Genomic DNA, 26,100 nt, shown 5'->3' with positions numbered 1-26,100 from the left:
CTGCCCCAGCAGCTGAACTTCAGTTACAGCAACTGCTTCACCTCAGCTTGTCCTCATCTGTGACGCAGGATAAATAACCTCCACCAGAGGGCAGGAGTTTACAGCAGCTCAGGAGGTTTGGAGGGCTGTTTACTAGTGGCTAGTTGTTTTACATACATTGTTTTTACAACAATCCTCTAAATATTCTTAACTTGCTGACAATGTTGAGGCATCAACAGAGAATAGATTCAGATACTTTTTGTTCTGTAGATCTAAATGTGGGGTGAACCATTAATAATTAGAAAAAAGCTTGTTTTTTTTCCAGATTAGTGTGAATCAGTGCATAATTGAGTAACAGTATTACAGAGATATAATACTAAAGGCCCCATTTTTTGTAGCTATACTTTGAAAGCTTTGAGCGGTTTTCTAAGAATGCAGATGCACAACATTAAGTGTTAAAATACTGGTAAGGTGCTAAATTAATTAATGTCAGAACACCAATCACAGTTCTGGTAAAAGTAAGATTATCCAATTACACATCAATAACATTAACACTAACATTATCTTCTGTGACACTTCCTTGGGCAGGGGGACAAGTTGCCCTTGCTTTGCAAAGGAGGAGCACTAAGAATCTTTATACTGTATATGAATTACACTCCGTCTGGCACAGGCTGGGATTAGACATCTCAAATGTAGGCCTTTAGTCAAACAAGAAGCACTTTGCGCACACACACACACACACACACACACACACACACACACACACACACACACACACACACACACACACACACACACACACACACACACACACACACACACACACACACACACACACACACACACACACACACACACACACACACACACAACTCAAGTTACTTGAACTTGAACAATGCCTACAGAACTTTCAAATATCCTAAAACATGGCAATTGTACCCCACACACAAACCCCCCTAGGGTCAAGATCAAATAACACCTTGTAATAATGAAATTCCAGAGCTACAACAGGTTGTAAAAGGGATTCTCCTCATGAGCTCTCTACACACACACATCTATAGAAATATGCATGCACATGCACATACACACATACACACATACACACATACACACACTAAAAGGAAACATAAGCACTTGCACCTGCCTCCAGCCCCTCCCATGTAGTCTGTCAGTCACAAATTAGCTGACACTCATAAAACTCGTGTTAACACTTCTATAACATTAAAATAACTATTTTAACTCTTAAAGTTAAAGTTCTAATTTTTCATTTGTATGACAAATGGATGACACCTTTTTTGTATCCACAGGATAGAGTGGACATAGGAGTGTGTTTGTGTCCATGTTTTGAACATGCATTTTGTTATTCAGTACTAGACTGTAAAAAACACTCTATACACTCGTAATAACAGCAAAGAACATTTACAGACTACAAGCAGCAGAGCATGACACAGCAAGTACAGAGAGAGACTCACAGAGAAGTGTGTGAGAACCAGCAGACAGAGAGAGAGACTAAGAGTCTAACACAGAGCTGGGAGCTTTGTACCGAGCTGGTCTTGAGAGCTGCATTAGCTGAGCTAATGATGCATACTGCTCTTTGCTCCCTCCTCCTCAAATGCATACTCAGTGGACCACACACACATGAGAAACAGCCAACTTTGTCTCACACACACACACACACACACACACACACACACACACACACACACACACACACACACACACACACACACACACACACACACACACACACACACACACACACACACACACACACACACACACACACACACACACACACACACACACACACACACACACACACACACACACACACAGTCTCTGCTCGTTAAAGGGTTATTTCAGTTTTTACCGCTTTGGGTCTTGTCTAAAGGTTGCCTGATATTTATCTGTTTATTTACAGCTTAAATCAAACTTTTACATTGTTGTCATAACTTACAGAACGATGGCCTAAACTACCTAATTAACGCTCAGTTTGTGAAAGGATGATTAGTCAATACTTCACTGCGTGTTTTACGCCTTCAGTGTTCCTGTGTTCACAAATACAGCAAAACTTTCCTCTCTCATAAACATACTCGGCATCCCAGTGACTTAATGAGGAGAGAAAGGCACTGAGGGAAGCTGAGCACTTCACACCAGCTATCTTTGGCAGTGTGCAACACATACAGTGTGTGTGTGAGTGAGCTACAGGGAGAGATCAGGGGGAGTCTGAATGCTACAGCATGAGCTGTGATAGAACGCTTCTGGATATCCTGTCAAGAGTGTGTTTGTTTTCAACGTCCAGCTGAGATCACACACAGATTTTGAAAAGGCCATCTGTTTCCGACAGACGGTAAAAAAATAGTTTTGATGAGCTACTCAACGGGACCATTTTACTTTTGATATAAGTGGAAATTAGAAAATTATCAACAATTATGAAACCATTCACAACTACGGAGTTTATATATGTTCAGTCTGATGGGGATTTCTCTGATCTTAGGTCTCACCTATGGTCTCCCGCCAACTTTCCTCCACATAATCATCTCCATAAGTGAAACAAATCCCTATCAACCTGTGACACTTACTTCATCTTGTGAGCATAGTACCATAGCACTGTCTCTCACACACATTTTATCTCTTCCTACCTTAAATGGACAGGGGATGTGATAACGCCTGCAGTTCTCCTCCATCCACGTTGTCTCCCAGATGCTCCTGTAGGTGTGCTCGTACAGGTAGCACCCGATCACAGTCAACAAGGGGACCAGGTAGAGCACCGAGAACACCCCCATTCGGATCATAAACTTGACAAGTTTGGTCTGGTTCTCCTTCTCTAGAGGGATCTCCATGCGTACACGGTTAAGAGCCACAATGCCCACCAACAGGAGAGAAACACCCACCTGAAGAGAGAGAGACAAATGAGAAGTGAGACTCAGTGATGTTAACACAAAATTAATATAAAGGATTTTTTTTAAAGTGCTGGATGACTGACACACACACAGGCCAAAAGACTATCCACCATCAACCATCCATTTATCAGTCTACATCTCTCTCTACAGCCAACAGTTACCTTTTGTATCATTTCATCCACCCACCCATTAATCTGTTCACAGATCCATCCATCCTACTCATCAACTCTTTCATCCGCCCACCAACTCATTTATCTCCCGACTGTACTCACCGCCACGTTGAGGCAGAGCGGTGCCAGAACAAACCACCTCAGGGCGTCGATGTCATACAGCCCTATGAAACACACTCCACTGATCCCATCGCCTTCAATTTTGTTCAGGGCCAACAGGGTGACGGTCAGGGCCCCTGGAAGCCCCCAGGCAACAGCGTGGAAGAGGAGGGCTTTCTTCTCGATGGCCTCGCTGCCCCATTTAGGCACAGCGGCCAAAAACCAAGTGATGGTCAGCATGACCCACCACACACTGCCGGCCATGGTGAAGAAATACAGGACCATGAAGAACAAGGTGCACACCTGTGAGAAAGAGAGAGACCATTTAATAAAATACCCAATAATTCACTTTTTTTTAGTCTACATCTGTACATTTTGTAATTACTTGTACATAGCACAGATTCTTGCACTTTCTGCTTATTGCACTTCTGGTGAGATTCCAAACCTCATTTCGTTACTCTACACTTATATATATACACGTATATGTGTAATGACAATAAAGTTGAATCTCATCTCATTTAGTTTGGATCATTCCTGCCGGCTATGTTGGCATACAGAGTTAGATCATTCATGATTAGCCCTTAACACATATACTTCTGATCATTTTGAGAGAAATTTCCGGACAGCCTGCCCCTGAAATCTTCCAGAGTTGCTCTTTCACATATTATCATCACAGCCTGAAGTTCTCCCTGTCAGACAGGAGGGTTTCATCTAGGGAGGCAAGATATGAGCCAAGATGGCAGGGCACAGGTGCAGCAGTTTGGTGACTGTCACCAATGAAACTTGGTATTTCATCTTATATGATGTAAAAAGGAAGTCACAAACCACTCCATACACACCTCCACTTTATTTGCATGTTTGCGTGACGGGTTTAAAAATTCCACTTTTTACATTCACACATTCAGATCACTCTGAAAATGCGGGACTCTTTCAGGAGTTTTGAGCATGTGCTGATTGACACTGATGTTAATAATAATTAAATCAGTATTTATTAGATTTAATAAGACCCACAAAATGAGTGAGTTTCTTTCTAAACATCAATTTGAACTTCTCTCCACCATACAGGCCTCTCATACCAACATCCATACTCACAAATACACATTATTAACACTCTTTTGGTTTATTTTATTGTCTGTATTTCTGTCTGATGTCTCATTGTCAATTTAATTTGTCATTTTTTTGTCGTTTATGACGAGCTATAGCACCAAAAGAAAAAAGAATGCACTAATAAAACATTCATATCAAATTATTCATGACCAGTGAGAATAGCTAACTGCTTGTTTTCCAGTGAGAATTTAAAAAATAAAACTCTGAGGAAGGCACAAGCATTACTATACGATGTGTGTTGATACTAGTGGGATGGATGGATAACCTAAAGCTCTCACCTTGTTGTGTGATCCCTGTGTTATGGTCGAGGCTCTGAACTGGGTGGGACTGACTGCGTTACAGGCCACCCTGTCTTCCAACAGGAAGCCAAGAAAGAAAATCAGCGACACCATGACGTAACACACAGCGTAGAAGATTATTGGCCGTTCCGGGTATCGAAACCTATTGAAGTGGGGGAAAAAAAAGACAAAAAACAAAACAGTGTATCAGTCATTCTCCCACTCAGTTAGTTTTTAGAGAATGCCATACAACCATCCATTCATTCAAACCTGGTAACATCGATGAGAAACGTCAGGAAGGTGAAGAGCGTGGCAGATAAACAGACGATGGAAACAACTCCTATGAAGTAGCGGATGAAATTCAGCTCCTGTCGGTTGAAGAACATTGAGGGGCAGGGGGCAGAGCAGTCCCTCTTGCCCATGAATGAGTAACCCAGGTCGGGGTCGACTTTGAGCTCTCTGGGGCACCAGAACCCATAGTCTCTCTGGACGGTCATGGACGACTGGTCAGTGGGGTCAGAGCTTGTTAACAAGTCCTCTGGGCGGGGGTAGGGCTCGTCACAATCTGGGAACCTTGAGAGGAGTGAATGTTCATTAGTGTGCCATCCTTTTTGATTAGATACTCCCTAAAATAACAGGGGGAAACCTTTAGAAACGTCTCTGAGTAACAACTTAAGAACACAAACTGAGGATTTGAACTTTCATGACGGATGATTTCACCACACTGCTGCTACAACTGCTGTTGTATTATAATGCACAAGTTTCAGCGTGGCCTACAGAACAAAGAAAGCCAACTGAGTACTGAAACATTTAAATAAAAAATGTGATACAAAAGTCACAATGCTGAAATAAAACATTGTAAGAAGTTAGAGAGGGAACGACAAAAATAAGAATGGTTCTGCTGTTTGAGATAAAAGAGATAAAACTAAGGTGACAGAGACAATAGGAACAGCAGCATGATATTGAGGGTCGGAGTCAGTTTGGCTTAGTGTGGAGTTGAAGGTGGCTCGGGTTCAAAAAGAAGCAGCAAGAACAGGAACAGTGCAGATTTGAGGTGAATGCTAAATTGCAAACTAAGTCCTGGGCAAATAAACAGAATATATTCAAAATTGAAACTAGAAGGGTATTACTTGCTGTATAGACACAGATTCCAGTACTAGGTTAATATACTATAACACACCTGCTACAGTCCATGTCATCTGGCCAAGATAATCCAAATATCTCCATGAGTTTGTTGCACTCATCCTTGGCCCGCTGGCAGAGGGATCGACATGGCATGGACACCTGTCCGTACTCTGTGCACACAGGGGCGTACAGGGCACACAGGAACATCCTCAGGTCGGCACTGCACACCAGGTTTACCATGGGGTGAAAAGGCTGGAGAGGAGACAGAGAAATGGGAGAGGTTTAACTTTATGTTTGGATGTGTAACAATGTGTGACCTGAGGTGAATGTATTCACACGTTCGATGTAGGATACAGTCAAACAAAGGTCCCAAAGCAAACACTCACACTTTATATTTCTAACGTTGCATCACAATATATTACTGGGAACCAGTTTGACAGGCTTGTTATTATAACTGCCATGCGTGGGGGAAAGGCTGTGCCCAGGAAAAAGTCAACTGCTATCAGTGGCACGTATGAGGAGGCTCATATTTACCCTGAAATAACCATCAAAGAGGAAAGAGGGAGTGCCAGAGGATGGACAAATGAGCCCTTACTTCTCCACTGCAACTTATACTACTTAGTATTCCATCAATATTTACAAGCTCATGAAATATGTATGGCAGCAATCAGATTACCAAACATCCCTTTGAAGTAGGGGGACAGCAAAGACGGACCTCTGAAGGTTGAGCTGCAGCCATGTGTCAATCCACTGAACAAACAAACAGCAGGGCTGTCCACACTCTGAAGATGAGAGATCTGTTTTCTCTGATGGCTGAGTAAAGGTTAAAGAGTCAGCCCTGTGACCTTCAGGCTGATGGTTCAAATCCCCACAATGATAGGAGAAATGTGAGTGGCTTCTTTTAACATCTACTGCTGATAATATATCAAGCACTGTGGCCTGTAATTCAAAGCTTCTTTTCTGTTGGTATATAGTTGAGCTGATGACTACTTCTGCTTGTGCTGATGGATCAATTATTATTAAACTTGTGTTCCCTTAGAAATAAATCAGTATTTATTTTACATCAAATAAATTAGGACATCCCTGGTGTGAAAACGCATAGAGCCTACTTAAGAGGATTTACATTTAGTATTGATGTCTTTTTTCCCAGTACTACAAGTCTACTAGAATCTTATACATTGACTAAAACTGTTTGTGCAATAGGCAAACCCAATATATCAAATGTAATGCTGTGCTCATTTATAAGCTACTGCAAGACACATTAAGTCCATTGTGTGCAGTTTATGATGAATTGTGTGTGCAAAGTGACCTGTATCTATTCAGCTATTTAAAGGTTCATATTATCTGACTGCACTAAAGCTGAGTTTTCACTGAAGGCTTTCAAAGAGACAACAGAGAAATCAGAGCAGAACCTTAAAAAGGAATGAATGGAGACTAAAGCATTATAAATATACACATCGGTTTTTTTTGTGTGTGTGTGTGTGTGTGTGTGTGTGTGTGTGTGTGTGTGTGTGTGTGTGTGTGTGTGTGTGTGTGTGTGTGTGTGTGTGTGTGTGTGTGTGTGTGTGTGTGTGTATGAAATATGTGTACATGCGACACATAACAATGCACTTTCATTGACTGCTTTCGACAAAAGCTACAGTATATGCTTACAGACTGTATGAGTGCAATCAGGCAAATACCCATGCATCACTGATTGTGTGTGTGTGCAGACTCGGTCCTAGCAAGTGTGTTTTGATCGTTCTCAATTGCCGTGTTCTAGATGTGCACAGTGGAGGGATGTTCCACAAGAAAATGGGTGCAGTGGTGCATGAGCTGTCTGACATAGTTTTCAGAATTGCTCAGAAGCACATGTAACACACACACACACACACACACACACACACACACACACACACACACACACACACACACACACACACACACACACACACACACACACACACACACACACACACACACACACACACACACACACACACACACACACACACACACACACACACACACACACACACACACACACACACACACACACACACACACACACACACACACACACACACACACACACACACACACACACACACACACCTACATGTATACACAAACACCATTCTGGTTCATTCAATAATTCACATGATTCACAGCCCATGCTTTCCTGGTGTGTTGCACGCAAGCTTGGCTGTGTGGGGACAGAAAAGAGACAGGAGGAACAGGAGCATTGATTGGGGACAAAACTTAATCTTTGAGTAGATAAATTAAATATATTTGGTTCAGACAGAATCGCAAATGAATAAGAGCTATCTACCATTCTCTTTCTGATGAAACATTCAGCTCTCAATGGAAAAAAGGGGTTAATTATTGGTTAGTCTTTGAGTGCATTTCATGGTTTTCAGTTTTATTAGAGGAGATGATACATTTCAGTTAGATATTCATTGTGACCTGCAATTGAACTGCAAAGTTCTTAATATATAATTGTGTTTGACTGTTGGAAACTGACTCAGAAGCACTTTCTGTAATGAACAGTGATGAAATGGTGGGAAAGTGTTGCTGCCTTCTTAATAGAGGCATCGATAGCCAGCTGTAAAGGGCTGGCCCTGAATATTTGATGGCTCCTATTTGAACAGCCTGATAAAAGTATTGAGTTAGGGCTTTGACATATTGCAAAGCAAGCCTCAAAATATTATTTTTATATGTTAACCTAAAAAAGGATGCAATGCAAATTGACATTATGTGTTGTAAGGATTTAATTTGGTTATGTTTTTTTAGCAGTACTACCGGTAATTCAAAACAGCTAAATTAAATATGAGGGAAGAAAACATTCCTGTATAGAAAAAAGTAAAAAAAAATTGATGCCTTGGTGCCAGTGAAACATGTTTGGTGAAAGATCTTAGTATCTAACTAAAGTATACCTTCCATTATTAACATTACATAGAGTAGAACAACACTCGCTTTATATATGACGTCAATAAGAAACAGATAGTTAAATACCTGTTTGACTCAATTTAACCCAAACACTAACAACATACATTTAACAAAAGTAAACTTCATGGCAGCACCGTTGCATTGAAAAGCATTAGATTGAACACTTGTACCTCACAATCTGGCCCCTGGATGTATGTCTCAATAACAGCAGATCATTTGAGTCGACCATTTCTTTACATTATAGGTACTGAGGTCAGTTACATGTGGCATCATCTCAGTTACATCTTTGTGATGGGATAGTTTGAGTTTGAGTACCATGAGCAGATTCAATAAATGTGCAAAGAGTTTTTAACATCAATTAGGATCGAACAGTCTTCTCTTGTCTTCAACAAAAACTGAGCTGGGCTTCATCACTCGTCGCTGTCTGTCCACCTCCCTCACTCATACTTCTGGTACAAGCCTAAGGCCACACTTAACCGAGTGGTAGGTGCTTTCTGCATGAGTGTGTCGCCCTGTGCAGCAGAATGGAGTCTTTCTTCATGTGTCCTTACAGCCGCTCTACAGCGAGTATGTGTGTCCCCATTCTGCCCATTTCCCCTGTGCATGTTGGGTTACGTGTGTGGATGTGTGTCAGTGTTCTTGTATTCTGTTTAAGTCTGTCCCAGTTATCAGTGCGTGACTATGCGAGACGTCTGTGTGAACAAGTCAATGCATGTGTGCAGATATCTGTGTGCAATTATTCCTACGGTCAGGGCAATTGCCCCCCATCTCTCGCTACAAAGAGAATATTGGTATTAAGTGGTCTAACTGTGCCACCCCACAGGAGAGGAGGGAGGAGGCAATCAGCTTTCCATGGAGGACGACTACAGGGAATTGTCTGGCATTTTATAGTAAGTTGTGATAGAAGAGCAGTGATGGAAACTGAAGAGGTAAATAAAAAATCTGGCCTGAGGGTGGAGACTGCTACTGTGTGATGGAGAGATGGTGTATGTGGATAAAAGAGAGGGAATGTAGTGCATCACCTTTCAGCAATTGATCGCTCTCCCTGCTTGTTTCCTTCCATCAACGAGTAGTGGACTGAATTCTCTTAACTTTGGAGAATAACTTCCAGTCATTACAGACAATAGGTACACAATAGATCTGTGCCCTGGAAGCTGCACAATTTTTGTCAACAAACATGAACAACTGAGTCCCAAGTACACCTGTGATGAAGCGACAAATAGACTTGGCTATCATGCATCTCTGAACGGAACTTTAAACTTAGTCGGGTGTTTTACTGGAATGACTGATAAATTAAAGAGCTGAAGTTCATTTGAATGTGTCACTCACTGCCATTACTGAGCAAATTAATTTGCAGGAATATGTACCGGTATTCCACAACACCAAAGTAAGTAAGTGAGTAATTACTTAAATAAGAGTGCTTCACAATTAAAGATTAGAAAACAAACATAATGTCTGAATCAGCATCAATGTGCATAACCAAGCATATGGAGTTTCAGGAATTCAATGGATTTATGATGATGTGAGTTAATGTGGTCTGTTGTGCATCTTTCCAAGTAAATGTAATTTGTTAAGGATGGACTTTAAGTTGAAATCATCAGCACTCATACTCTGATAGGCATAATGTAAGCCACTCTGGTCAAAACAGCTGTATCAATGTTAATCTAAAAAGTACAGGGTGAAATATGTAGCTCAGCTCTACCAACATAAAGCAGACAATAAATCTACTTTATAAAAAGGCAAACCCAATGTTACCAAAACACCATCCATCATGCAATGCTCCGACTTGATGGCTCCCCCACAGAGCTTTAAAATGGTATAAATGGTGGCTTGACCTCAGTCATTTGGCACATATATTTGTGAAGCCAATCAGACAATTAAACATTCACAAAGTGATCCTTCATTAGTGCACTTGTTGCAGCATGAGTGCTTTGGATTCAACTGCGGTGTGGGAAACATTAAGGATCCAGATTTAATACAAGCCCACTGGTATAATCAATCAATATCAAGTCTAGGCCTTCAAATATAATCATACTTTTTCATTATTAACAGTTTCTGCAAAAGATTATTAAAATACCTCGAAACAAGCACTACATAGAAATAAAGGTAAATACACATATTTTGACTAATAAAGGCAGGTCTCAATTATGCACCTATGAATTTATTATTGTAATGTTGTATGTTAAACAAAAATGCAGAGAAAAAAGCAGCAAGATGTAAAATACAAAGATGAACTTCCACATCTGTTCAAGAAGACAGAATAATGCTAATATGTGTACCAGTGTGAAAAAGAAGCTTTAACATCAGCAGGATTTTCTCTCTCTCTCTGTGTGTGTGTGTGTGTGTGTGTGTGTGTGTGTGTGTGTGTGTGTGTGTGTGTGTGTGTGTGTGTGTGTGTGTGTGTGTGTGTGTGTGTGTGTGTGTCTCCTGCATGATGATCTGGATAAAGACATTTAAACCACAGTGAGTGACAGGAGGTGCTGGCTTTAGAGATAGAAATCAATTATGAAATTAGGGAAACAGTCTTTTTTTCCATTACTTAGAAGACATTTAAACTACTTTAAACACATTCTTATATGTTTACACAGCTCAATAGGCAAGAACAGCACTCGTTAGTGATTATATGAACAAGGGTCTCTCCCCCTCCCCCCCACAAAGCAGCAGGCTGGCATAGACAGGCTGTCTTACTAAACAAGAACAAATTAATGATTATTTGTAATTTCATTCATGTCCTCATTTTGTACACAAATAAATATTCTTTCTGTTGCAAATTAACAATTTGATGGTCTTTCCCATATTTGCTATGCAAGAGTTTTGTTCATAAATATTTAAAGGTTTCGTATTGAGGTCTGTCCTAAATAAAGGGAGGGTCATTTCTTAGACTGAAATAAATAAATACCTGGGTTTTAATTGAAGTGTTACGGTAGACATTTAATTTGGATCCACAATAAGAGGAGCCCAGAGATTGACAGGAAATCAAGGAGAACGTTTTCTATTTGACCTTCAGCTAAATATTGGACTGCTAAACCAAAGCCAATAAAATAGTGGTGGACATAAGATGTTGTATGACCTTCAAATTCTAAATGAAATAATTGGTTGATCTGAATGTGTGATTTAGAGAGCCAATTGTAAAGAGGCATTCAGCACTGGAAGAGGAATGAGAAGCAGGGTGGGTTTTTTTTGACAAAGAGGAAAAAAAAATAGCCTCTGACGGGTCCACCTCTTGTTCAATAGACGGATTAAGTTTCTTTCTCTTTACTCCCTCTCTCCAAAGAAACCCAGGGGGAAGAAGGGAGAGAGAAAAAGGAGAGAAAAAAAATACACATATAAAAAACAACAAAGAAAAAAAGGAGAGAATGACAGAAGAAAATAAGGGGGCATATAATTAACAGTCAAGTAATGCAATGATAACAGATACCTGTAACTTTTATACAATTTTAAATAAAAACAAAGTTGTACAGACAACATTAAAGAGTACAGGGAGTTTATCATGTGAAACATTTCACACCATGTGAGTACTGTTGCACATTATAAGCTGTCATTCACGAGCCTTTTAGACCAGAACTTCCACTAAAAGCTAACATATTGGAAGGACTAGAGGTAAAAGATAAGATTTGAGATCAGATGGTAAGTTTTTTTGTACCATTAAGCATCTTTATCACATGGTCTTGAACAGTCAATAGCTAAATAAACCAAGCATTGATGACTGTTAACCAAGCACACAATACAGCTCAACTGAACTATCATACTAATTACATTATCTATTGATCCACTCCACCTTTTTCCCATTTTACTCTCCCTCACTTCCTTTCTTAGTGCCTCCCCCTCTCTAAAGGAGGGAGGAAAGTGTCTCCCTAAACAAAAAAGCCCGTCTCTTTAGTCTGTTTAGCCAGTGGGTGTTTAGTGTGCATCTGTGTGTAAGATATGTGTGTAGTGTGGTGCAGAGAAGGGTGGTAGAAAACTCATATACATATCCAAGAGTACGAGGAGAAGGAGGAGGAGAGGAAGAGGAGAAGAGAGGGGGAGGAGGGAATGAAGGAGAAAAACTGTAGTGGAATGGAGAAAAGAGTTTCCCGGTGGATTAGGGAGTCAAATGGATCGGATAGAGTGTTTAGAGTGTGAGAACCTGAGATGGACACACACATACACACACTGGCTTCCTGAAACTGTCACAGGCTTTGTGTTGTGGTCAGATCAAGGTGACAGGCTGCTGGGTTAGAGCCTCCATAGAAACAGCTCCTGAACTGGCACCCAAGCGTGCTTAAAACTTAAAACAACTTTCACCCAAGTTGTCCGAGAAAGTGAAAATATCACGTGTGATATCTGACGTGGTCCTGGATATCCACACAAGTGATGCTGCCTTTTGCTTTTAAAGGGCTTACCAGTGATTTTCATTGACCCCCAAGCTGATGTTTTTAAGACTGTTAAGAGCTCTTCAGAGTTCAGCCCTCAATCATTACAGAGAAAACCACTCAAATAGAAATCAGATCATCTAATGTGCTACAAAACTATTTGAAATTCAGGAACATTTTAAGTCTTCTAAGAAACCGGTACTCTTTGGGTTTAACTTATTCTTGTATTTCCTCAATCCTGTGAATCCAGCACATTAAAAAAGGCCAAAATGTCGATCTTTTAATCCATGAACAGAATGCACTGGCCATTTCTTGCACCTCTTGCTGACAGATGAGAAAAATCATGCTTTTTGCTACTCAACCTTGCCATCTGGACACATGGCCCTCACACGCATTCTTTCTTCTTGTATTATCTCTATCTCACTCTCTCTGTCTCACTTTCAAATTAGTCGGTCGGGCCCTGCGGCACGGATGCTGTCAGACCATATCAGCTCTAACTTCATAAGCTACACCACAATATAAGATTTCTGTAACACTGCCAACCCAAGAACTATGGCACCTTAATCCTCCATTTCCCTCTGTCTCTCTGCAGCAACTAAAATGTAGAATATTCTTGCTTGCTTCTGCCTCCGTAAAGCCTCTCAATGCCTCTATTTTCTTCCTCGCACTCAGGCTATTATCTGCATCCTCCTTCACTGCATCCGTACATTACAGACAATAACGTTCTCTCTCACATTCTCTCTCCCTCCCTACAATGTAAGAGAAGTGCATCATTTTAATCATAATCATCTTGCATTTACCTGATCCCTCCACCCCCCCTCTCCTTTCACCAGCTTGTTTCCTATTTTTGTCTTGCTGATGCCTCTCTTTTCTACGAACCGAAAAGATTACGCCTCAGAAACATTTCCTACTTCTCCCTTCATATTGCACCTATGTTATATGTGTTAGAAAAATTACAAGCACAATACACACAATGTCTCTCTCTGGCCTTGTGCCCCTTCTCTGCTCTCACACGCCCGAGAGAGGGAGACAGGCGTTGGCCATGAAAAGATGAAGTGAACAGAGCGAGATGCTCTCCACCCTAATCTCTGAAAAGACAGTTAAAGAAGGGGCACCCTACTCTCACACTCTCTGCCTCTTTCATTCATTTGTTCGTTTATCCGTGTGTCCATCCATTGCTCAGTCAGGAGGAGCCGACAAAGCCGTTAATGACATTCCCCTTCACGTTCACTTCCCCTCCTCTTCTCCTCCTATCTTCTTTCTCCTGTATTCATCTCTTATTTTCTTTGCCTCCCATTTACTCCTGGCAATTACGCTGACACGCACTTGTCCTCCTCCTCCTCCACATTTCTTCTCCACTTTTCTCTTCAGACATCATCATTCATACACTTCCCCTCCTTTTTATTCTGTCATTTCACACTTGACAAAGTATTTATTTGGCAACATCATCAACCTTCTCTGTCTCTCTTTTCTTTATGGAACAAATCCAGTGCAATCTTTTCTTTCATTCACTCTATATTCAAATTCATCAACATTTTGCCGATAAACTTGTTTTGTTCCACACAGCATAATACTTGTATTGTACAATGTATTTTTCTTTTTTTTCCTACTATAAACACTGATAAACGGTTGTTAAAAAATAAAGCTTATTGTTGACATTTTGTCCATAATGGGAAAAAAAAGTTCTTGAGCAAACAGACATCCACAGTTAACTGTTTTTCTCTTTCAGGGCAAGACTAGGGGTGCCTTCTTGCACTCTTAATGCACCCCTACCACGAGTCTGCATCAGACCTTACTTTGCTTAAGGCTTCTACCCAGAATCCCTGTAGTGTCGTGCATTTTGAAAAGCTAACCAATGGGTAAGCAGAGAAACATTTATTTTTAAGTGTAAGGATAGATCAATTTATCCTGGTTTCAAAATGAATAACTTTAACAGCAGAGTAAAAAAGTTCTGTGTTGCATCACAGCTATAATTATAGGCATTAGCTGTATTACATTCATATGTCAAATAAAGTTCATTTACTTGTTGGTCGAGCATCAGCATCGAGCTTTTTGGATCAGGGAAGGAAGTTTTTTATTAGCGACGTCGTGTACTGAACTGTTCCAATTCTGTTCTTAACAGCTTCGCTCCCTAGCCTACTTATGCCCCTATAGGTGCACTTTGAACATATGCGCACTTTGAGGAAAACTTTATGGTGAAAGTGCAGATATTGGGACAGGGCCTAATTCTCAGAATCACACACAGGACGAGGGAAGTAAATCTTTTTTGCCTCCAATGAATCCACTGGTTTGTTTATGCATTGTTCAGCATTTCAAACAGGTGTTGTTCCCTCGCTCAGGGTCATAAATATCCAAACTGAGCTTCAAGGCTCAGGATTCAGAGTGGGGATTTCCTGCAGGAATAACTACAAGCTGTATTAATGTAAACTATATCAACAGAGAATTGGAACCATGTGAGCATGGATAAAATCAATTCTGTTCTACTTTTATGTTTTTATTGGGAGTTAAATTTATAAAAATATGTATATTCTTAAATAATATTTTGTGAGAGTGTAGTGACATCTAATCATCAACTACATTATATTTATACAGTTCTGACAGCAAATTATACAAATTATACAGGTTTTGCAGACTTTTCATTATTCTTATCTTCAGGGAGAATAAATGGCACAAGTGATGACTTAGCTACAAGTGTGAATCTACTACATCCTCACTTTCCCTTTTGTTATCTGTCCCTTCCCTCCCCCTCCTGCTCCTTCTTTCTTTGGTTTAGTCCAGAACATGCACTCATCATCCAATTTCCCTCCCCTCCCCTGCCTGTCTGTCTGTCTCCCTCCATTCCTCCCCTTCCTTCTCTGCCTATTTAACTACCATGGCAACAGGTGATGTGAAGGCTCTCGCAGGGACACGTCTCATTCAGAATAACGGAGCCAAGCACATGAGTGTGCTCAGACACACACACACAGAGACACGCATCCAGTTCATTTTGGTAGGACTCCTTTAAAGGGTGAAATCATCCAAAATGTATAGCAAATAAGCGCGAACAAAGAGTGACACATAAAGAGTGTGAAAGTGAGAGTGAAAAGAAACTGAGAGGCTTAGGAGAGAGTCGTATTAAATGTAGATGGGGGGGGGGGGCAAGAGTGTGACAATGGAGCCGAATCAGATGGCACCCACACATCTTAACACCCTCCAAGCCGCATGTGCGTATCCATCTGTTTAACACTTACATGCAGAATATGTTCTGTTACAATCAGATGAAATACACTTCTTCCATCTTCCAAAGAATCAAGAATTCATACAGAAACAATTACATTTAAAGCTATGAAATACAACATCGTTAAAATAAAAAAGTTAAAATCATTCAGAAAAAAAGAGTGTCTGCTGTTTCTTTTACCATTAAATCATGACTCAGGATGTCATTGTATTAATAGGATTACAAAATCCAGACAACTGTAAGTTGGAGGGAGACGCAGAGGTTGAAATGGATTCATTGAGCACGTTACAGAGTGAGTGGGCGGCTGAGGACGAATATGTACACAAGCAGGAGACCATCACATGCAGTTGATTTACCAGGGTAACCAGTGAACACATTTTATTTTTACATTTTAACAAACTATGGAGGAATTGCTGTGCCCACAACTTTTTTTTTTACACCAAGACCAAGCAGGATGAGTTTGTCAGAAACAGCATAAAAAGAAATCCCCATTTTCTAAAATGAAAAGGAATCATGTCTGAGCGCATTTAAACAGTTTAAAAATCCATGTGATTGCATGCTTTTATGTGTGAGCTATTTTGGGAGATTTGAGAGTTGCATGAGTCTCAATAAGTGCACAATTAGTGGCCCTAGAGCTCTTAATGCCGACGCTGGTCCTGACCTGCAGATTGCAGAAAATGTTTGAGCTGCCTTGTGTTGAGTGGCTTTGCGTGAGAAGGGGATCAATGATGTGAGTGTTTGTGTGTATGTTAGTGTGAAGCTGGGCTTAACAGTGAGGGTTAAACATCTCTCACCAGACGCACACACATGCAGATCCCAGGCTGGTCATGGGTTAGATTAAGACCATAATACATGGATAACCTATATTTATATGTTGAACTATGCAGGGTCCAACACGAATGAAGGTAACACAGCAAGTCAAGTTTGACTTAAAAATCTGGAGGGACTGGAAAAAATGAGGAAAAAGAAAATACATATAAAAACAAAGCAGAAGGAGAACATGAGCCTTCATTGACACCAATACATACTGTACACTATATCAGGATGAGGCCAGAACGAGGGTTTAACAGGTGCAGGAATGGATACCTAAGGGCGCCCTCACACTAGGCCATCCGTACCGTGCCCAAGCGCTCTTCACCCCTAAAGTCCAGTCCGTTTGACTAGTGTGAGTGCTCCGATCCTTCACGGCACGCTTGGAAGAGGTGTGCTTCAGCGCGGTACAGTTACACGCGGATACACAACGTTTCTTTTTCCTCAATTGTGCACCAATTGCCTGTGCAGAAATGATCAGTCAAGTGTGTGGTTGGGCTGTCCATTATGTTTGTATGTAGAACATCTTTCCAATCTATATTCAAAACCATCACTATCAAATATGACAATGTGATTTTTCTTCTTAAAATTTGAAATCCTTTTTGGTTTTATTACTGTTGCTTGAATATAACAAGGAACATAAATGTTTTGGTGTGAATTTTTTTTATTTATTTTTTTATTCTCTAGTTTCGAGAAAAATCTAAGAAAAAGAAGGAACTGGTTCAGGGATTTCCTTTTTTTTCTTCGTCTTTTGGCTTTTCTGCAGTCATGACTGAAGCATGTCAGTGTTGCATTCAACAGCATATTGTCCCTAATAAAAATAAGAAGGGAGCTAGTGTGTTATGGAACTGAAGCAGCATTTCTTGCCTCATTCGTGGGAACCAGGAGTACTATATTTACAGTTGGCTACAGAGCAGTATTTGAGCAATGGAAAATCTTTCCAAAGTTTCTTTTAATCTCTCTTCTGTTGGCATTGTGAGGTTCGGTAAGCAGCAGTGGCAGCAATGCTGATGGGAAAGTCTGCCAAAACACTGCACCAGGCCGTGCCTTTGTTCAAAGCATAAATAAATGATTGCTTCATTAAGGCTGGCAGCCTCAATAGACTCTGTCAGAATAAGCAGGATAATCAAGAGTTCAACTGAAATAAACAGGAACCTTTTAAGTGAATGAGGACCTGTCTGTCTCAACCGGTGAATAGGGTAATCAGCCTCTTCAGATGCACTGAAAACCATGAGCACACACATACACACTCTGTCACACACACAGCACACAAAACACATCTCTATAAAACCCAATTCTCTCTTTCGTATTCACACTCATACAATGAAAAAAAGAAACACAACAGACCACACTCAAGCACAACAGGCCTCAAACTCTCCAGATTTGGCAAACACAAACTCTTTCTGTGGAGGGGACCTGGTGGCCCCAGGGTGGCCCTTTTTAGCAGAGCAGTCTTATTTTGAAAGACAGGACCCCATACTGAGAGAAACACAAACACCGGAGACAGTAGGGTCTAAAGACTTTCCACAACCTGTCACTCTGTCAGTATTTCCCTCTACATGCTCCCTGACCATGTCCTACTGTTCGACTGCCCCATACAGTTTCTTCTTTCAAAACTTTTTTCCTTCAGTCCCCAATTGATTTTTCATCTCCCACAGATAAATGTAGCGACCTCTGCAACCCGTATACCAGCAATATATTCACCTTCCTATCATCACAGTTTAATTAATAATCATTGTTATAATATCTAAAGAAAACAAGCAAAATGTTGATGTCATTGATGCCAAGTCACAAGGTGCTACAGAATGTATTATAAACAAAGTGCTGGGATGAGAAAATGGAAAGTGCTGCTAAGTGATTAATAAAGCCTGTAATTTTATGAACGTACCACTAGGAAAACATGAGAAATTCATAGTCAAACTCTCTCAAATCTCAAAGGAGCAACATGTAAGATATCTACTGAATTAAACCGTAAAATGACCTTACTATATCCTGTTTAAGAAACATGCTATGTTGAAGTGCTGGCTTCTCTGACAATAATGTAGCATGTCCTTCCTCTAAGTTTCCATTCAGGTCTGGAATGGTTTGTTTTTGTATTGACCAGAGAAGGTAGGCGGTTTGAAGGCACCCCCACATGGCCGTTTGGGATGCCCCTCGGTTTACCAGATATGAGACAAGCTATCACGGCATACCAACAGGAGCTGCAGCAATTGAATCAGGCAAGCAAACTGGTTCAGATTTAACTGATTCTCCCCAACATAAGAAAGCCTCAGCATATATCTAATAAGATCCACCACCAGACTATAAAAAACTAGGATATATAGTGGAGATGTTAGTGAAAAATGGAGAGAGGTTAGAATGAAGAAATGTTCTAAGACTGATGCTGAGCTGGCTAAACACTGAAGCTTCAGTGTCCGTGACATGGCAACCCGGATGCACAACGACTGTAGGAAGGAGGGGGCGGGGGGAGACAGCTCTCTCCAATATTTTAAATTTAGACTGCAATACCTTTTTTAAATGCTTGTTACATTTGTTCCTTTGAGACAGTTCTGCTGTTGACCTTTTCTTTTAAAAGGGAGTTGAGAGCCTTTTATTCTCATTAGAGACATTTTTCACAGGAAACCCAGACATGGTTTAAAAAATTACTTTCAGTTTCAACCCTTAATAATTTAAATTGAGTATCATATACTTCTGATTTAATGTATTAGCATCACATTACTGTCAGATGGCTACTGGTCCATGTAACCAGAAACCTGCTTAATGAAGGCAGAATGCATGACTGTGTTACACTTCGAGAAAGAGCTTAGTGCCAGCTCTCTGCAGTAACTTGAATTCTTAAACATGTAAGGAACCAAACTGGACTAAATACTTTAAGTGGAGTAAGGGATACAAAGACTTTAAATCTCAGATGAAAGCATAAATCAAGGAAAACGATGTACCCTCTTATTACTGAGCCTGTTCTCTACTTGTGCTGTGAGTCTGAAGGCTGCATTAGCAAAAGAAGAAAAGGGCTCAGTAGGCTGGAGTGTTATATCACTAATACACTTAAACTATCTGAGTTATTTTAAATGTGGAAATCAGTAACCTTATAAATGTCATACCTCAAAGGTGGGTTTAAAAGTGCTCAGGCCATTGCAGCAAATTCCCTGCTTTAATTTGATTTCTCCAAATAAGGTGATTTTGTAGTTGGCATGTAAACAGAGTGACTGACAGCTCTAGGTCCCTTCATTCAGAGCTAGGGTTGCTGTCTATTTGCTTTACAAACACTGAGCTCTATTGTAAGCCAAATGGGCCATTCTTTAGCCGACTGTAAGACCCGGGGCTTTCTAATCTCCTTCACTCAAGGATCCAAAAGAAAAAGATTGTCCTGGAATTTTCTGAAGAAGTCAATGAGGTATAATGTCAGCAAAGAATACACTCACTTCAGTGTTTTGTTTTTTTAAAACCTTGATTTTTTTGTGTGAAAAAATTACAATGTAAACTGGAGGGATTTTTTTTAACATGAAACTTAAAATATTATTTGATACAGTTTTACTGTCATATACGGTTTGTTAATAATATGCAATGCAAAACAATAGGCATTTCTACAGCAGATATTTTGACCTGTCTTGGCTTACTTTATTTAAATATAGTACGACAAATAGGACAATTGAGAATTTAGGGCTTTAATTGAATGACTGCAGAAGTGCGGACCAGATTCTTCTCTTGTTCTTACCTTTTTCTTACTGATTTGAATAATTGAATAAAGTAAATCTAACTTATTAATGTCAGTAGAAAGGCAGATGGCGCCTAATGTCATCTACATCACACCAAAATAAAACTCCATCACGGGGAGCCAAATATCTTTCCATTAACTCAAGACTGAACTCTCTGGCCAAGCAGACATCTGGGCTGCCAAGGCCCTAGGCATGATGCATGCCTATTTATATAGTTATTTATTTTTTCAAAGAACAAACAGGGCAGGCTGAGCCTTTTCTCTGTTTCATGAGTGTCTTTAGTTATGTTTGAAGGCATATTGTACCCACAACACAGTGAGTCTGTCCTCCTTCCTGACATCTTTCTATGTCTGTTACAGCACCAAATTCCCTAGAGTAGAAACAGCTGATATATGTTTTAAATTGATTTATATTAGTATCAATTTACTGGTGATGTACTGTGTTTCTTTAAAACTCAGTGACAGAGAGTGTCCTGTGAAGTGTCCCACTATATTTCATTCTGATAAAACCTCTCAATATGTATTTAAATAAAATAACTTGACAATAGCATCAAGCTACTGAACAAAATCTTGTCTCTTAGCGCAGACAGACAGACGTCCCAATAATGTGATATCTTACTCTCTTTGTTTTAAATGGACTACAAATAGTGTCAAAGCCTACTGCACATCCCCTTGGGAACCATAACATAATGTGGCAGATGGACAGTACAGGCCATATTCCTGAGTGACATGCAAGAATGCAATTGCACACACACACACAGAAATGATTTCACACGTCTCACAATCCCCCCATTCGAAATTCATTTCCCTTCTCTTCCATGTCCCCCTCTCATGTTTCACTCACTCTCACCCTCTCCTTCCAGGTTTAATTGACTATTGTGGCAGATGGGGTGGTGGTTGGTCTGCAGGAATCAATGTCTTCATTGTGGGACTGAGAGAGAGATTAGCAGCTAGTTAGCACTAGTGAGAGATGACAGCTGGCTCAGTTAACCTCCCCTGTCAGTCATACACAACACAACACACACACACACACACACACACACACACACACACACACACACACACACACACACACACACACACACACACACACACACACACACACACACACACACACACACACACACACACACACACACACACACACACACACACACACACACACACACACACACACACACACACACACACACACACACACACACACACACACACACACACACACACACACACACACACACACACACACACACACACACACACACACACACACACACACAGGAAGTATGCAAACAGTTAGCCTGAAGCCAGGCTCAGCACCAATTTCAGCAATAACACACAGGAGAAAAACTTCTCAGTACCTTAAGCCTGTCATTCAAACATGAAATACATTTGGACAGGGTTTTTTAATCATGCACTTGCACACAGGGATAATCCTTTTTTTCTCAGCTTGGAAGAGGCAGAAAAGGTAATATTTTCAATGTCAGCCAAAACTGATGAGTCAATAACGGAACGACTCCACACTACTCAAAACAGGGCCCTTGTTACATCTGTTACAACTGAGTCCAGGGCTTGAATATGTCACAGCCATTTACTTAAAGAGAACTCAAAACAAAAATAAACATAATAAGACAGAAACAGCCCACTAGACTGTATATATTTTGTAAAGAAGCCAAGGCATGACAGCTTTGCTACTGAGGCGAAGCAAACATTCTTCATGTGATGAGACCCAAAAAGTGATAACAGCTGCTGACAATGGCTGCAGTTTCCCAAAGGCATGACGTACTTCACACCAACATGGTAGCAGTTGTTTCTTTTACAGTATTTGAAACAAGTGAAATTCCCCCAAACCAGAATGACACTTAACGATTTATATTTATTTACAGTATTTAAAATAATCTGAGTGCATGTCCATGCATGTTTAGATCTTATGCAGCCACTATCCCAAGACAGATTTCAGAAAGTTTCCTCCAGTGTTCCTTCCTAGCAGGACTACTGTGCCTGCTCAAAGCACACCAGGGCAGGAAAACTACCAGGGCTCATGTTGCTTCTTAACCATCTTCAAAAAAAATGTCTCCTCTTTGACTGCAGGGACTGAAGGTGTCAGTTACTTGGCTCTGACTTCATCTGGGTCAAATCAAGTTCAACAACAGAAGTTTGATACATCCCTTATACTGTGTGTCTTGACATTTCACTAGAGAATTTACTTGACTTGAATACTTGCACAGTCCTTTTTGTGATGAGTGAATCCTGTACCCGGATGGGTGTTATCACCCTTTCGAGACAGGCTGAGCAAATTCAACATGCACGCCTGTCGATCCCAAATAAAGCTGTTTTTCTAATGCCTCTATTTTCTGAGAGGGGAAAGGGAGTGCCTGACAGCAGTGATCCACTGCATATTTTGACAAGAGAACATGTTGGAAATCCCTCTGTGTGATTGAATATTCAGAGAGCTGTAGCATGGAGGATTTCAGTTTGATCTTTTGGCTGATATTCATCGGCTTTTTGACATGGGAAAATATTAACTAAACATCAAGCAAAATAAAATCCCTGAAGATTAAACATGCAATGTGCACACAGCCAACACAGGACTTGTCCACATTCATCTGCTTTTCAACAGCAGTAATTTAATATGCCAACTATGAACAGCTGGAGGCAGATTTAATACTACTATGTGATATCATTCAATGTTGCTTAAACAACCACATACATGGCAGCCAAAACAAGGGTAAATGATGTCAATCAACATATGTAGTGAGACTGAGGCTCAAGTACATGTGGATTGATGAATACAGAAACATAACTATCTGAATGTTTGGAGATTTAAGTAACCTGATTGTCCTGTAAAAACAGGCTTGGTCTTGTCTCTAAAGATTCTGTGTCCCTGTTTACTGTTTGTCTGGAATAATAGATCTTCAATATAGTTAGTGCTAAACTACCTCAGGTCTACCAAGTCATTCCCTGTGCAACCACCACACCAAACACATAAAAGTCCGAACCTCAAACACATACAGGCTCTTTGGTCCTGACAAATAATTGCTGCAGAGGGGTAATTACGGCCTTGTTATTGAGCAACACCTTGCTTTACTCTATTTCTCTCTCACTCTCTGGAGAGTAACAAAGGAGAGGTAACATGATATAGATGGATAGTGTGTGTCCTCTGTTGTGTTCAGACAGTGTGTAACGCAGCAGTTTTTCATCATTATAAAAATAATGCTAATGCACTTCAAAATATTCATCAAAAAGTATCAGTCACGCATTATCTACTGCTTTCTGATTTAAAACGAACTCTGCTGCTGCTGATCAGATTGACTATAAGCCACAAAGACGACAGACCGTGAGTGAGTCCATACACATCCATCTTTGTCTACCTGGAACAGTGACATGTAGTGATGGAGCTGTAACATGAGGAGATCACCTATCACCTTTCTCAACTGTTTCACTGCTCAGGGTACCTCTTTGATATTCCACGCCTGCGTGAAAGCCACTTTACTCCTACATAAAGTGTGACTCCATGTATCCAATTTGTTCGACAACAGCATGAAGATAATACGTACTGGGGCGATATTTTAAAAAGCACCCCTTCCCTCAGTGTAAAACCAGGCCTCCCCATTGTTTCAGTGTTAATCACCTCTGTGTACTTTCTAATGAAAAGTGATGGGTTGGTTTGAGAGGTGATAACTTGAATTGGTTTTTGATTGCAAAGGATAATAAAGTAAATGAGCTGAACATAATTGTTAAAGAGACATAATTACAACACTTTATGTCGCTGAAAGTTAAATATCTTCTAACATAGGACCTCAATATCCCTTGGGACATTTGTTAATGATGTTCCCTTTACTTGAACCTTCCAAGTCTCTGATACTTTCTTTTTAGACTGTATGTGAAATATTTTAGTCTTCAGCAGGTGCATGACACTATGTCAAATTAAAAGACATGTTAATGTGCATTAAATAACAACTAAATGTCAGATACCAAACTTAAATTTCATGGATTTTAAATGCATATTTTTTATAAAATAATATGTAATTTAATCTCGGTATCAGTAGCTATCAAAAAAAAAAAACTTACCTCCATGGCGAGTGCCGCAGTTTGCTGGTCGTAGTGATTCAATAGGTTTGGCATAAAGGTGGTGTTGTAAGGCAGATCCTGGCACATTCTCAGTCTGATGGGTTCACAGCTAAACTCACTGTGGCTCTCTATGTACTCCATATGAATGGACAGAGCAGGAGTAACCAGGTAGAACAGGAGCAAGAAAAAAGGGAGGGAATGAAAACAGACAGGAACTGGTTGTCTGCAGGACATCATTTTAGTTTTTGGAAACGAGTCTTTCGTACATCCTCTTCCGACAAGTGAGTGCATCTTTTTGTTAGACATCTCTCCACACTGGCTCAGACGGATGACTATCATCACATAGACAACCACTACACAAGTAGGTAATGTTTTTAAAGCTTAACATTATAAGCAACTGAGTCCATTTTTAGTGTCAGTCAGAGTTAATAGCAGACAATTCCACAACTGCACAGCTTGTGCAGTGTTTGGGTATTGCTCCTCAGCCCGGTAATCCACTGGTCAAGGACAGATTCCCCTTGTTCCATCCTCAGTCTGAAAGCATGTCCCTGAGATAATAGCTCCACCATCAGCTGTCTGTTGGAGGCTTCCACTGGCTTTCTGATTGCCTCTTATGTCCACTGCATTTGGTTTTGTGTCTTCTTACCTATCACTGACAATTCAAAGACACATCCAAAGCCGAGCCTGACACATGCGTATTATCTTCCAAAATGATTTCATGGATTCCCCTTCCAGACAACAGGATACCGTCTTTCACATCAAAATGCTAAACAGGAGTGGATCCATCAAGCAGGTCCTGCAGGTTTAAACACACAAAGAAAGGCCTAATGGTCAAACAAACAGGGTGAGTGGACTTTCTTTGAGTGAAGTTGTACTGTATGTGGTATTGTCTCTATGAGCCACACCCTTGCATTTTATAGTCTATATATCACAATTAAAATATAGAAATCATTATAGATCATTTCTAAAACACCAGATGTGTAGATGACGAGCAGTGTAACATCAGCTTTTATATGAGTGTTGTGTCATCGGGTTTAGGACTACCGAGGATATGTCCAAAGCAAACCATAACATCTAGTAGTTTTCAGGTTAATGAGAAGGTTACACCTGAGGACGATCAGACACTCCCCCCCACTCTCATGTTTGTGTGAGGTTGGCCGGGCAACACTAACGCTCCCCTGCGATGTTTCACACTCTTCAACAGGGTGTCTTTCCAGTTTACTATCACAGTAAACTACACAAATGAGCTTGAGCAGCATGCTATTGAAATAAAAGTGAAAATCAGCGTGTGCGTTCATCGTGAGTTTTAATTTCACTTGCGTCAAACTACTCTCAGTCGAAAAGCT

General features: G+C 40.4%; 1 protein-coding gene across 1 annotated transcript in view; it reads right to left on the bottom strand.

The window, feature by feature from the left end:
* The window catches only part of LOC132976380 (frizzled-3-like), a 30,571-nt gene that overhangs the window by 3,958 nt on the left and 513 nt on the right, over window positions 1-26,100 (bottom strand). The window contains exons 2-7 of the mRNA XM_061041051.1: window positions 24,755-25,550; window positions 5,717-5,913; window positions 4,807-5,109; window positions 4,537-4,699; window positions 3,155-3,454; window positions 2,622-2,873 (exon numbers count right to left, since the gene is read on the bottom strand). Of these exons, the coding sequence (XP_060897034.1) occupies window positions 2,622-2,873; window positions 3,155-3,454; window positions 4,537-4,699; window positions 4,807-5,109; window positions 5,717-5,913; window positions 24,755-25,093 (1,554 nt within the window). The 5' untranslated portion in view covers window positions 25,094-25,550. The remainder of the gene's footprint in view (window positions 1-2,621; window positions 2,874-3,154; window positions 3,455-4,536; window positions 4,700-4,806; window positions 5,110-5,716; window positions 5,914-24,754; window positions 25,551-26,100) is intronic.

Source organism: Labrus mixtus, chromosome 1, assembly GCF_963584025.1.
Source record: "Labrus mixtus chromosome 1, fLabMix1.1, whole genome shotgun sequence".
In the NCBI taxonomy this organism is placed as follows: Eukaryota; Metazoa; Chordata; class Actinopteri; order Labriformes; family Labridae; genus Labrus; species Labrus mixtus.
Note: the sequence above shows the minus strand (reverse complement) of the source record. Positions and strands in the feature narration are given on the sequence as shown.